Source organism: Bos javanicus, chromosome 5, assembly GCF_032452875.1.
Source record: "Bos javanicus breed banteng chromosome 5, ARS-OSU_banteng_1.0, whole genome shotgun sequence".
Lineage (NCBI taxonomy): Eukaryota > Metazoa > Chordata > Mammalia > Artiodactyla > Bovidae > Bos > Bos javanicus.
This window is the reverse complement of record NC_083872.1, coordinates 11362481-11376168: the sequence shown is the minus strand read 5'-3', so window position 1 is coordinate 11376168 and position 13688 is coordinate 11362481. Positions and strand designations below refer to the sequence as shown.

Sequence of the window (13688 nt, the reverse complement as noted above, 5' to 3'; positions counted from 1 at the left end):
TTATAAATTAAATAACTTAGGGATATGCTAGAAAAAAATTTTGAGAAGGAATTCTCCGCTGAAAAACATTTTTGTTTTTATATAAATCTTTCAGTGCTTTTGCTTATTCGTGCATTAATTTTCAGGGAAAAAACCACTGAGTAGGACATGAGACAGTGGGAGGAAAACAGAGCAGTAAATTGCTGTGATTAAAAATATGAAAATTCTTTTTTCAAGTTGTTTATTATCCAGGGGGTAGAAAAACACTTCTTATAATACCATGTCATAGATGTTATGTTATAGCCTGATCTCCTTGTAAGTTATCTGCAAAACTGTCAGTTCTATTATGATCATTTTAGGTATAGTTAATTATAGTAAATTATTAAATATAAATCTAGACAATTTGGCAAACTATTTGCTCACATCCTGTCCAACATTTAATTAATGACTGAAATTAAAATCGTATAAAAATCATTTATGTTAATGACATACAGTTAGGAGAAAGAGATAATAATTGAGATTCTTCAGTCAAATTTATCAAAATCTTTTGAATCTTAACAGTTGTTGACACTATTGGATTAAATTTAGTAGAAACAAATATAATACCATTTTTAAAAACCATTAAAATGCCGGATTGGGAATTCATTATTTAAAAGCAGTTCAAGTGAAAAATATGTTATTTATAGTTGACTTCTGTGACACCTGTCAAGCCATTAAGCAGCACTGAGACTGTGTTTATTGGCAGGCGCAATAAGAGTCCTACAACGTGGTGAGATGACGATAAGAAACTGTGTTCATTGATGGATATTAAACTGCGATAGAGTGGTAGAAGTCTAGGGGAAAAGAAGGAATCAAATTTAGCTTGGATAGGGAAGAGTTCAGATAAATTTACTTATGTTTTAACATATGTGATAGAAGAATAATATTTGCTGTCTTGAACATACACTTTCCTATTTCAAACAGGTGTAGATTATAGAGTGAGTGATTTATGTCCAATAGAAAAACCTTTGTATCACTATTGCTGTATAGCGTACATTGTGAGGTAGTGAGTTCTCTGTCATTGAATGTTTAGGCCCTCAAATTTTGTGTAGTTGCAATAGGCTTTTGAATACTAGAATTTTTGATGACACACTTACGCCTGTTTTGTATTCTTCAGTAGATCGAATTTAGTTATTATAATAGATATGGTTAATCCAGTGATCAGGTTTAAAAAAAAAAAATAAACATTGTTAATTAGCCATAGCCCAATCAAAAATGTTTGGGGTGTTAAAAAATATTTCAAAGAAATCAAAATTCCTCAAATAGCAGAGTTCTTGTTTGTCCTGAGCTCTGACTTAAAGCAGGTAGGACTTGACTGCATATGACAGCCCACTGTCTTTATAGCTCAGTTTGCCACCTGTCAGACATTGTTATAACAATATATATATCCCCTTTACAGCACAATTTTACACTACATATAAAAGTTTGGCAGAAATTAGGCAAAGAGCCACTGGTTTAATCTCAAGCTGGCTAATGTCTATGAAGGTTTTCACATCAGTATTATCTGGCATCCACTGAATTAGTTTAATTGGGCTAACATAACCAAATACCACAGATGGGTGGCTTAAACAACAGAAATTTACTTTCTTAAAGTTCTGGAATCTATAAAACAAAGTGTCAGCATTGCAGGTTTCTTCAGCTTGACTTGCAGATGGCTGCTTTCTCAGTGTGCGCACACATGGTCTTCCCCGTGCCAGAATACTTCCCAGTTTTCTCCATGTTCCACATTTTCTCTTCTGTAAGGACACTGGACATACTGGATCAAGGCCTACCCTGATGTCCTTATTTTATCTTAATTACCTCTCTTAAGATCCGATCTCTAATTACAGTCACATTCTGAAGTAGGGTGCGTTAGGGCTTCAACACAACAATTTAGGGGAATACAATTCATCCAATAGTAGCAATTAATGTAGATTTTTTTTTTTTTCATTTTCCTCTGATTCTGAACTATTTGAACTCAGCATTGTTTTACGAAAAATGCAGGGCTTAGAAGTGCATCCAGCACGTAAGAGTAGCCTGGCCAGCGTGTTGTGTCTAAGTGAAGTCAGGTGAAAGTCACTAAGTCATGTCCAACTGTTTGTGACCCCATGGACTACAGCCCACCAGGCTCTGCTGTCCATGGGATTTCCCAGGCAAGAATTCTAGAGTGGGTTGCCGTTTCCTTTTCCAGTGTATGTCTTTGTCTGTAATTCTAAACATTTAAGAAATCACTAATAATCAGTGTTCTTCATTCCTGAGGCCTAGAGATTCTTTCTACCTATTATACTCTTTCATAACTTTTATATATAGTATCACTAATTCTTCTTTCTTCTCTTCAAAGATCCCTGGGTTTTGGATTTTCTTTTCATGCTTTTCATTGTCTTTATCGTGAGCATTATTTTGACAGCACTGATTCCTCATTTCCCTGTTACCTAGAATTACCTATTTCTCCCAACTCCTCTTTTGCTATCAGATTCATTCTTTCTTAAATCAAAACCTTTCATGCTTTTCTCCTTTGAAAATCGTCCAGTAATTTTCTGTCATCTTGATATGTCCCACATTATTGTGAATGCACACTTTTCTTAATGTAACCCCATTCTCCATGTGAAGTCACATTCCTCCTTATTTCCTGACATGGATTCTCAACTCTGGACAGTGGGTCTCAGTACCACCACATATTTAACATTTCATCAGCAATTCTATGTCATGGTGCCCTGTAATCTTTCTCTGCTTGATCTTTAAGGATCAGTTTTTCGTTCATCCACAATATCTTTTCCATAGGGAGTTCCGTTGTTTATTGACTTTTTCCTTTCACATACTTCTCTGTCACTTAGAGTTGGTGGCTATTTATTTTATTTGCTTCTGTATGTTAATATTTTACTTACTCATATTTTTATATTATTTTTCTCATCATGAAAAGGAGGGTAACCATTTCCTATAAATTCCTTCTTGACTCCATAATAGTGACTCTCTTTAAGTTATTTTCAAATGAGTAAGATGTTCATTTGTCTTCAAACAATGCTAAAATAGCTTAATGGAAAACAAAAATGTAGATGAACAACAAAATCCAAGATTGTTTTAAGACTATGCTTAATTTATTTCAAAAATACTTTCTTTACTCTTTAGAAACACTGAGTGCTTAAAATAACTATAGTTTTATTTCCCTATAATCCTAAGTAATTTAATTACAGATAAAACATTAACGTATTGGCGAAGAAGTAAGACATAGTGTTGACTATGCTTAATCATCTACCGAGTAAACTCACGGTGTTTTCTCCTTTTTTAAAAAAATAACAGAACAAGTTTACAATATGGAATTATGTGCTTAAAAAGGTTGAATTATGACAGAAAAGAACTAGAAAGAAGACGAGAAGCAAGCCAACATGAAATAAAAGGTACTATGTCTTTCTTTCATACCAAATCATAAGTCTTTCTTTGGAGGGGGGGGATTTTTAGTTTTCATTTTTATGAACGTAAAGTGTTGTATGCATTACTGTTGTCATTAAATAACATAAATATTTGACTAGAAGTATCATCATTATTTCTTTTTCATAACTTTTCTGATTAAAACTCAGAAAAGGATATCATCACTATATAAGATAGATATCCCATTGGGGTCATATTGTTGATTTTCTGAATTAAGGTCTATTCCTCTGAACCTATTAATTATACATTCTGTTTATCCTACAGATGCCTCCACATAGCTATTTTTGTCAAACTTTTAATAGAACCTTCTCATTATGATTCAGAGAAACATGGTATATAATTTATTTATAGCAGTTCATCTTTGACTTGTATCATTTGATTTTATTTCAGTGCCCAGAGATTTTATTTCTGTAAGACATATAAATTATATAGGAATTTTTATATAGAAGTTAGAGAGGAATTTTTCCCCTATGAGACTAGTTCACTAATAATTTTAACTAGAAATGATTTTAGAAAGATTACTGGCTGCTGCAACTAATATTTGTATGAAAATATTTGATTTGAATTATAAGAAAAGACATTCCCTGTAACAGACTTTTTAGAAAAGTACTGTATTTAGTAATTGACCTTTAAACATTGAGATATACCTTAGTATACAGAGGAAAGAACTGTTTAAAAAGAACAACATGTTAGGTCTTATACTTGTTAGAGACCACTTTATTTTTATTATTGTTATTGTTGAAGGAAAATTTAATGATTTGATGTAAGATATAAGTTATCATGGAGAAGGCAATGGCACCCCACTCCAGTACTCTTGCCTGAAAAATCCCATGGACGGAGGAGCCTGGTAGGCTGCAGTCCATGGGGTCGCTAAGAGTCAGACACGACTAAGCGACTTCACTTTCCCTTTCCACTTTCATGCATTGGAGAAGGAAATGGCAACCCACTCCAGTGTTCTTGCCTGGAGAATCCCAGGGACGGGGGAGCCTGGTGGGCTGCCGTCTATGGGGTTGCACAGAGTCGGACACGAGTGAAGCAACTTAGCAGCAGCAGCAGCATAAGTTATCTATAGGACTTTTGTGGGGGGAATCATGTCCTTTTATGTCTATTTTTAATGGAAAAAAGGCTCAAAGTTTTTGAAAAAAATTTTGAGTATAAGCTCAAAATGAACTCCGTATAAGTTATTATTTGTTTGCTATTTCCTGGGAGTTTATGTTTAGAAGCATTTCATTGAATTCAGTAAGTGTTTGTAATTAATTGTTCAAAGTTAGGCGTGACTTTGTTGTTATTTTCACTGCCTTTAGGGCTTACTTTAGATATGAAAACAGTATGTATTACATGTTATCTACCTTCCCCATATTAAAGTTTAGCACTGTTTTATTCTTTAAGATGTTAGACTTCTATAGTTTTCATTTGTGATAAGCATTGTCAGAAATTACTTTTACCTTTGGCATTTCTTGGACAGTACATTAGTTATAGTAGAATGGGTCTGAATGCCTGTGAAGGTGATTGATTAAAAATATGTTTCGATAAATGGTTCATTGGAGACTAGACAGACACAATGGATTTCTTGTAACACTTCATTTGACTCACTGCTTAGGAGCAAGAAAGTGTTTTTCCATTATCAAAATTGAGTTGTTTGATTTCACTTTGTTTTGGGGACCCAGGAAATTGCAAGCTATCTTTAGACCACTGCTGTTCAGGTGAATTGAAATTTGGGGATTAATTGGCCAAGAAAGACCCCAGAAGGAAGTCTGTGTTTAACCTAACAAAAGATGCTTTAGCACACAAATAGACTTTACCATGGGACATGCCTTTCTGGTTTTCTTTTTGAAGTACTGTTTTCCAATTAGATTTTATTATGCTTGGTTTCACCACAGAATGCTTCAGATATAGATGTTTTTGGCACTACATCAAATATTATATTAGTACTTGGCAACTGTAAGCATAACTCTGAGAAAAACTGCCATGATTCACCATGATTATACACAGGCAGCTCCATTTGTGATATAGCTCTGAGTGAGATCATAAAAATAGCCCATTTCCTATGACTGATCTGATACCATTTACAGGAATAACTCTTGACTGTGACTAGGGGGTCTCTGTTATTATCTGAAGTATTAATTAACCTTGACCTTAATAAACAGCTTTCTGAAGTGAAGAGACCATGTGCATATCAAGGATCTACAAGCATTTAATTTGTTGCTAGGAAACTGTCAACACTGATCTTTAGCCATTTATTGTTTAGGTCAAGAGGATCCTTACAAAGTTTTAAAGTCAGAGCATAAGTTTTGCTTCAAAACAGATTTATAGAATGGGATCTAATTTACAATATGAAAAAAAAAAAAAAAAAAAAAAAAACCTATGATGTTCTGAGGAAGAGCAGTTGGGATTAGTATCTTATTTACCTTCAGCCTGTAAATAAATTATTTTATATTATTTCATAAACAGCTACAAGTATGTTAATAGAATTTTTGATAGACATATATTTATAGAAATATGGTAACTATATATGTCATAGAGTAACAAAACATAAACCCAGCTCTAGAAAAGAACGCTTTCTATTTACAAATTTGTTTAGCATAAAGAGAACTCGACATTTTTGTTGAACTGTTGTGCCATTAGTAAAAATAATTACAGAACTGTTACTGCCAACCATACATACCTACCCAACTTTTGACATACAGTGTGGTATAATCAGTAGATAGAACTATAGTAACTGATTAGTGAAAGTGAAGTCACTCAGTCATGTCTGATTCTTTGCAACTCCATGGACTGTAGCCTATCAGGCTCCTCCCTCCATGGGATTCTCCAGGCAAGAGTACTGGAGTGGGGTGCCATTGCCTTCTCCAGGGGATCTTCCCGACCCAGGGATCGAACCCAATGTAACCAAAATATAATACCACCAACTTACATCCTGTTTTCTGAGGTCTAACACCTCAATGGAAAAAGTTAATGAACACAGAGGAACACATATACTTTAGGACTGACCCAGGGAGACCCAGTGAACATACATAATATAAAATGTCCTTAGATAGTAAAGATTATTACTGAAGTCCTTTGCTTTGCTGAAGACATGGGGAAAGAAAGAGCTAGAATTCTGAGACAATAAACATCCTACTTCCTGAAGAAATTCATTCTGCCTAGGCTGGAGCAGGATATAGTAAAGTGATTCTGAAAAGTGGGCATTTTGAGTCTTTCCTCAGATGTTTCTCATTAAACCAAATCCAAGAGACTCTTAGGGGCTTTGCTTTGAAGATTGTTTGCTTGAAGATTGTTCAAGCCACAATTGAAGTTAAGTAGAGGTATGTGAAGTAGATATGCCTTCCAGATTCATATGCAAATACTTTACCATCACTGTGGATTGGCAGAGACAAAAAGAATACAAACTAATCTGAGGAATTTCTACTTCTGACTATAAATGGAATACATTCAATCAGATCAATCTTCAACCAAGAACAAGTAGAAAAACTAGATCAATCAATAAATAGCTGTTTGAAGGCAGCAGAAAGCAACTAAGAAACACCCAAGCCTTGAGAGGCCATGATCTTGAGAAAAATAGAAATGTGTTGAGAGGTAAGCCTGTAGCACTGGGTGTTTTAAATTGTGAGAGTGGGTATTTATTTAGCAATATCTGCTAACATTAACTGTATGTATATAACATGACATCAATTCTATCATTGGCTACTCAATAGCTGTATATATATTCACAATATACACCAAAATACACAAATAAGAGTGTTCAAGGCAGCACTATTCTTAACCCACAGTAGAATCCACATTTCCATCCACAGTAGAGTGGATCCATCGTGGCATAATCATACAATGGAATATTAAATAGCAATGAAAATAACCATAGCATGGGAGGACTATTGAGTGAAAGACACAGACACAAAAATACATGTTGCATGATTTCATTTATAAAATGCTAAGAAATCAGACAAATCTAACCTGTGGGGAGAATAGTCAGAATATTGGTTACCGTTGGAGTGAGGCTCGTGACTTAGAAAGGACATGAAGGCCTGGTGCTGAGGTATCACTTAACTGCTTCAATATTATACAAGAAATCCTAAATTGGTGATTAATTAATGTATTATACAATTAGTATAATGTTTTTGAAATTAATGTATAAATACTACACACACACATTAAGAAGAAAATAATATTAAGATTTTTGCAGATAATTTGGGAAATAAGCAGTTGAAGAATGTTTCTCAATGTATTCTTTATACTTTTTGTGGATAAGGTATAAATTTCACTCAGAAAGAAAAAAATATATAAGTAAGGAAAACTTATTTTTACTGTACTAGTAAACTATGGACTACATTTCCCTTTCTACAGGATTGAGAAAAACTTTTTTTTCCCCCTCATTTCCCCTAAGTTCTTAAAATATGAAACAATCTGGTACTTCTATTTTGATGTATTTCTGTCACTCATAATGAAAGAAAATGAGGAAAAAGTGATAAAACTTTTGATATGTTTTGATATTTTTGATACTTTGATGTGTTTTGGTCCAAATAAAGGTGTACCTAATATTTTTCTCTAAAGGTTTTAGTTTTAGAAAATAAAATTCAAAGTATTTGTACCTCAGTAAAATACTGCTTTTCAACCTGAAAGGAAAAAAAAAATTATGACTTGAGAGTCATTGATTTTTGGATTAATATGTAATTGAGAAATAGTGGGTTGACAAAATAGTAGGGTAAGTATTAAACTATTCAATGTCTGTTCTATCTTATTCTGACTTATTGCTTCAGATGAAAAAAGTTTCTTCTAGTACATAAGTAATAATTAGGTAGTAGTTTGAAAACCACTCTGATGAAGAACCATACTAAACTCTCATCTTGCTCTCTTGACAGAAGAGCTGTATATCGACACAAATAAGAAATGTCCCCAGTTCAGTAAATTCAGTCATTCAGTCGTGTCCGATTCTTTGTGAACCGCTAGACTGCAGCACGCCAGGCTTCCCTGTCCATCACCAACTCCCGGAGTTCACTCAAACTCTTGTCCATCAAATCAGTGATGCCATCCAACCATCTCATCCTCTGTCATCCACTTCTCCTCCTGCCTTCAATCTTTCCCAGCATCAAGGTCTTTTCTAGTGAGTCAGTTTTCACATCAGGTGGCCAAAGTATTGGAGTTTCAGCTTTAGCATCAATCCTTCCAATGAATATTCAGGACTGATTTCCTTTAGGATAGACTGGATCTCCTTGCAGTCCAAGGGACTCTCAAGAGTCTTCTCCAACACCACAATTCAAAAGCATCAATTTTTGGTGCTCAGCTTTCTTTATAGTCCAACTCTCACATCTATAGATGACTATTTGAAAAACCATAGCTTTGACTTTTTTGACCTTTGTTGGCAAAGTAATGTCTCTGCTTTTGAATATGCTGTCTAGGTCAGTCACAGTTTTTCCTCCAAGGAGCAAGGGTCTTTTAAGTTCATGGCTGCAGTCACCATCTGCAGTGATTTTGGAGCCCCCCAAAATAAAGTCTGTCACTGTTTCCATTGTTTCCCATCTATTTGCCATGAAGTGATGGGACCAGATGCCATGATCTGTTTTCTGAATGTTGAGTTTTAATCCAACTTTTTCATTCTCCTCTTTCACTTTCATCAAGAGGCTCTTTAGTTCTATTTCACTTTCTGCCATAAGGGTGGTGTCATCTGCATATCTGAGGTTATTGATATTTCTCCTGGCAATCTTGATCCCAGCTTGTGGTTCATCCAGCCTGGCATTTCTCATGATGTACTCTGCATAAAAGTTAAATAAGTAGAGTGACAATATGCAGCCTTGATGTACTTCTTTCCCCATTTGGAACCAGTCTGTTGTTCCATGTCCAGTTCTAACTGTTGCTTCCTGACCTGCATACAAATTTCTCAAGAAGAATCTCTTGAAGAATTGTCCACAGTTTGTTGTGATCCACACAATCAAAGTCTTTCGCATAGTCAATAAAGCAGAAGTAGATGTTTTTCTGGAATTCTCTTGCTTTTTCGATGATCCAGTGGATGTTGGCAATTTGATTTCTGGTTCCTCTGCCTTCTCTAAATCCAGCTTGAACATCTGGAAGTTCACAGTTCACGTGCTGTTGAAGTCTGACTTGGAGAATTTTGAGCATTACTTCGCTAGGGTATGAGATGAGTGCAATTGTGCAGTAGTTTGAGCATTCTTTGGCATTGCCTTTCTTTGGGATTAGAATGAAAATTGACCTTTCCCAGTCTTGTGGTCAATGCTCAGTTTTCCAAATTTGCTGGCATATTGAGTGCAGTACTTTCACAGACTCATCTTTTAGGATTTGAAATAGCTCAACTGGAATTCTATCACCTCCACTAGCTATGTTCATAGTGATGTTTCCTAAGGCCCACTTGACTTTGCAATCCAGGATGTTTGGCTCTAGGTGAGTGATCACACCGTTATGGTTATCTGGGTCATGAAGGTCTTTTTTGTATAGTTCTGTGTATTTTTGCCACCTCTTCTTAATAATGAGTGTAGCAGTGTGTGTATGGGACCTTTGGAAGGAGGTGGCCATTATCTTCACTACCTCCATCATAGTTTGGCCTCAGGTCAAACAACAGGGAGGAAACACAGCTCCACCCATCAACAGAAAATTGGATTAAAGATTTACTGAGCATGGCCATGCCCATCAGAATAAGAGCCAGTTTCCCCCTCAGTCAGTCTCTCCCATCAGGAAGCTTCCATAAGCCTCTTATTCTTCTCCATCAGAGAGCAGAGATACTGAAAACCACAATCACAGAAAACTAACCAATCTGATCACATGGACCACAGCCTTGTCTAACTCAATGAAACTATGAGCCATGCCGTGTAGGGCCACCCAAGACAGATGGGTCATGGTGGAGAGTTCTGACAAAACGTGGTCCACTGGAGAAGGGAATGGAAACCACTTCAGTATTCTTGCCTTGAGAACCCCATGAACAGCATGAAAAGACAAAAAGATAGGACACTGAAAGAGGAACTCTCCAGGTCGGTCGGTGCCCAGTATGCTACTGGAGATCAGTGGAGAAATAAATCCAGAAAGAATGAAGAGACAGAGCCCAAGCAAAAACAACACCCAGTTGTGGATGTAACTGCTATTGCCTAGGAACTTGGAATGTTATGTCCATTAATCAAGGTAAATTGGAAGTTGTCAAACAGGAGATGGCAAGAGTGAACATCGACATTTTAGGAATCAGTGAACTAAAATGGCAATGGCACCCCACTCTAGTACTTTTGCCTGGAAAATCCCATGGACGGAGGAGCCTGGTAGGCTGCAGTCCATGGGGTCGCTAAGAGTTGGACACGACTGAGCGACTTCCCTTTCACTTTTCACTTTCATGCCTTGGAGAAGGAAATGGCAACCCACTCCAGTGTTCTTGCCTGGAGAATCCCAGGGACAGGGGAGCCTGGTGGGCTGCCGTCTATGGGGTCGCACAGAGTCGGACACGACTGAAGCGACTTAGCAGCAGCAGTAGCAGCAGCAGAACTAAAATGGACTGGAATGGGCGAATTTAACTCAGATGATCAAGAAATGTCTCCATCTGGTGGTAAAAGCACTGAACTTCATACAGACCCCTAGAGAATGAAAACAAGAAATGCTTTGAGACATTATGTTCCATGTGATGGAAATGCTCTCATTTCAGTGATAATAAGCACTCTTAAAATGACAGAATTTTTCTAGGCTAAAAGTATAGTTTTTCAGACAGTAAATATGTGTAACACAAGGGTGCCAGGTGCCTCAGGAAGTAGATAAAGAAGTCAGCATAAATGATGATCTGGCCAGACACTCTTGGCTTATTTTAGTTAGCAGTTTTTTATTTATTATGCAAAATACCGAAGCCTAAAATATTGCACCTCTTTTCCTAGATGTGTTGGTGTGGAGCAATGATCGTGTTATTCGCTGGATACAAGCAATTGGACTTCGAGAATATGCAAATAATATTCTTGAAAGTGGTGTGCATGGCTCACTGATAGCCCTGGATGAGAACTTTGACTACAGCAGCTTAGCTTTATTACTACAGATTCCAACACAGAACACCCAGGCAAGCCCCTCTGTGCTGTGGTTGTGCTGTGTCCTAGCTTATATAAGTGAGAGTGAATGTCACTCCACCATATCCAGCTCTTTCCGACCCCATGGACTGTACAGTCCATGGAACTCTCCAGGCCAGAATACTGGAGTGGGTAGCTGTTCCCTTCTCCAGGGGATCTTCCCAACCCAGGGATCTAACCCAAGTCTCCGACATTGCAGGTGGATTCTTAACCAGCTGAGCCACCACGGAAGCTGTATATAAGGACAAAGTAAACTTTTCGGGAAAAAAAAAAAAAAGTTGTGTATTCATGATTCTTAATGGGCGTTAGCTCAACCTTTGAAATATGTCACTGGGGCTTTAATTTTAAGCTACTGGATTTCTAGCCAAAACAAAATCATAAAATGAAGCAGCACAGGATTTAGAAGTTATGTGGTCCACCCTCCCACCTGAATGCCAGATTCCCCCAAGCAATGTCCCTGACAGATGGCCTTTAGTCTCTGCCTCTCTGTGGGCCAGTCATTTCTATTCACATGTCTGAATTAGACAGACAAGCAGCTTTGCTTTTTGCCATTGATTACCAAGCCTGGGTAATTATTTGAATCACGGGAGCTCCTTAAAAATTTAAAAGAAAATTTGCAATCTACATCACAGGCCTAAGAAATCAGATATCAAGAGAGAGGACACAGAAATCCTAATTATCTAGTTTCCCTGAATGTTGATCCTTGGTCAGATTTGAGAACTGTCTGCATAGATTTGATAAAAGTATGGCAGTCTAACTTTACTTTCCAATTCATTTTTACATATTTCAAAGTTTACATCAAGGACTCAATTAGAAAAAGTAATAAGTGAGGTCAAACCCCTTTACCTCAGATATTTAGGCGAGGCTATATGTCTGCTGTCCACACTAAAGAAAATTGTCCTTCCTTGTGTTTATAGTTAAAATTTACAATGGCTTATATATGGAGGACAAAAAAATAAGACCCTTATAAATAAAACAGGGTATTAGGATATTTTCGGAGGTAAATATAATCGCTATGATTTTTTTCAAATAAACTGTGACTTCCGTGATGGTAACTGTAATTGGATGTCAACAGGCAAGGCAGATTCTCGAAAGGGAGTACAATAACCTCCTGGCTCTGGGAACCGAACGGCGCCTGGATGAAGTAAGTCCTTGTCTGTCACTCAAAAGGGGCCTTAGTGCAAGCAAAATGGCTTTCAAGGACCACTGCTCAAGTGTTCCAGATGCTTGTATAGATGGAATCTAGAATTTCCTCCACTTAGATATTTGTTATTCATTTGATTTGGAAAAGAACTTTATGAATTCCTAAGTATTATCATATCAGCAGTTAGATACAGTAAGAAATAATTCAGAATCAGCCATTTTTCATGAGTTGTTAAAGCAAAATACTGTTGAGCAACATTTTTTAAATTATAAGTAATGGTAACACTAGTCCTGGTAAATTCAGCTTTTCAGTAAGGCATGTGCTTATTTCTAAATACCAGTTTATCTTCACAGGAAATTTTAGGATATTTAAAGAAACAGAAAACTTGCTTTCAATAAATGGGAAGCTTTATTTTAGATATTGTTATTGTGTTTTCCTTAAAAACATATGTGTAACATTTTAACAGTCATAGGAATTGAAAGCTATATTGAGTATGAGAAATTCTATGCATCGTATATGCATGTTTAAATGATTTGAAAATAGTAAACAGGTAAGTAGCCTCCTGAAATGAAGGAATACAAGGGACTTTATCACACTCTGTGCACTGATGAACTGTGGATTTTAATAGTCCTTTTGAGGTTTTCAAAGATCTTTCTGGAAGAAATGGGGAGGAAAATCTGAGTATGAGGTGGAAAATACAGAGATGCATAATTATGCGTTGCAAAATCCAGGTGTTTCTAAGCTGTCAAGAAAAGCTGATTACAATAGCTTTGTGAGTGAACCCAGCAATTCTTAAAATGGCACAGTAATACCACATTCAAATGGGCAGGGAACATGATCTTGGTTTTATAAAACTCAACCTTGTCCTTTGTGGAGGAGGTTAGAGGTAGACAAGTTCTACGGTCTGAACCTCAACTAGCTTCCTAAAATTCTTACTCCTGTGCGATTAGGATAATATTTACTATTTTTAAAAACCAATATAATATTGTAAAGTAATTAGCCTCCAATTAAAATAAATAAATTTAAATTAAAAAAATGCTTGTAAATACAAAAAAAAAAAACAAAAAACCACCAGTTATTTAACT

At 36.2% G+C, this 13688-nt stretch overlaps 2 protein-coding genes across 15 annotated transcripts in view; one reads left to right on the top strand and one right to left on the bottom strand.

The window, feature by feature from the left end:
- PPFIA2 (PTPRF interacting protein alpha 2) overlaps positions 1-13688 on the top strand; it is a 501553-nt gene that overhangs the window by 481816 nt on the left and 6049 nt on the right. For 13 of the 14 annotated variants that reach the window (XM_061415641.1, XM_061415640.1, XM_061415635.1 and 10 more), the window contains 3 exons: positions 3295-3392; positions 11277-11452; positions 12535-12603. In XM_061415641.1, coding sequence (XP_061271625.1) covers positions 3295-3392; positions 11277-11452; positions 12535-12603 — 343 coding nt within the window. Of the gene's footprint in view, positions 1-3294; positions 3393-11276; positions 11453-12534; positions 12604-13688 lie in introns of those variants that run through there. The other variant, XR_009736286.1, reaches the window with a different exon arrangement.
- Positions 5647-13688, bottom strand: part of ACSS3 (acyl-CoA synthetase short chain family member 3) — a 194733-nt gene continuing 186691 nt past the window's right edge. Inside the window, exon 17 of the mRNA XM_061415642.1 lies at positions 5647-10985. The gene's annotated coding sequence lies outside the window, so the exon portion shown is untranslated. The remainder of the gene's footprint in view (positions 10986-13688) is intronic.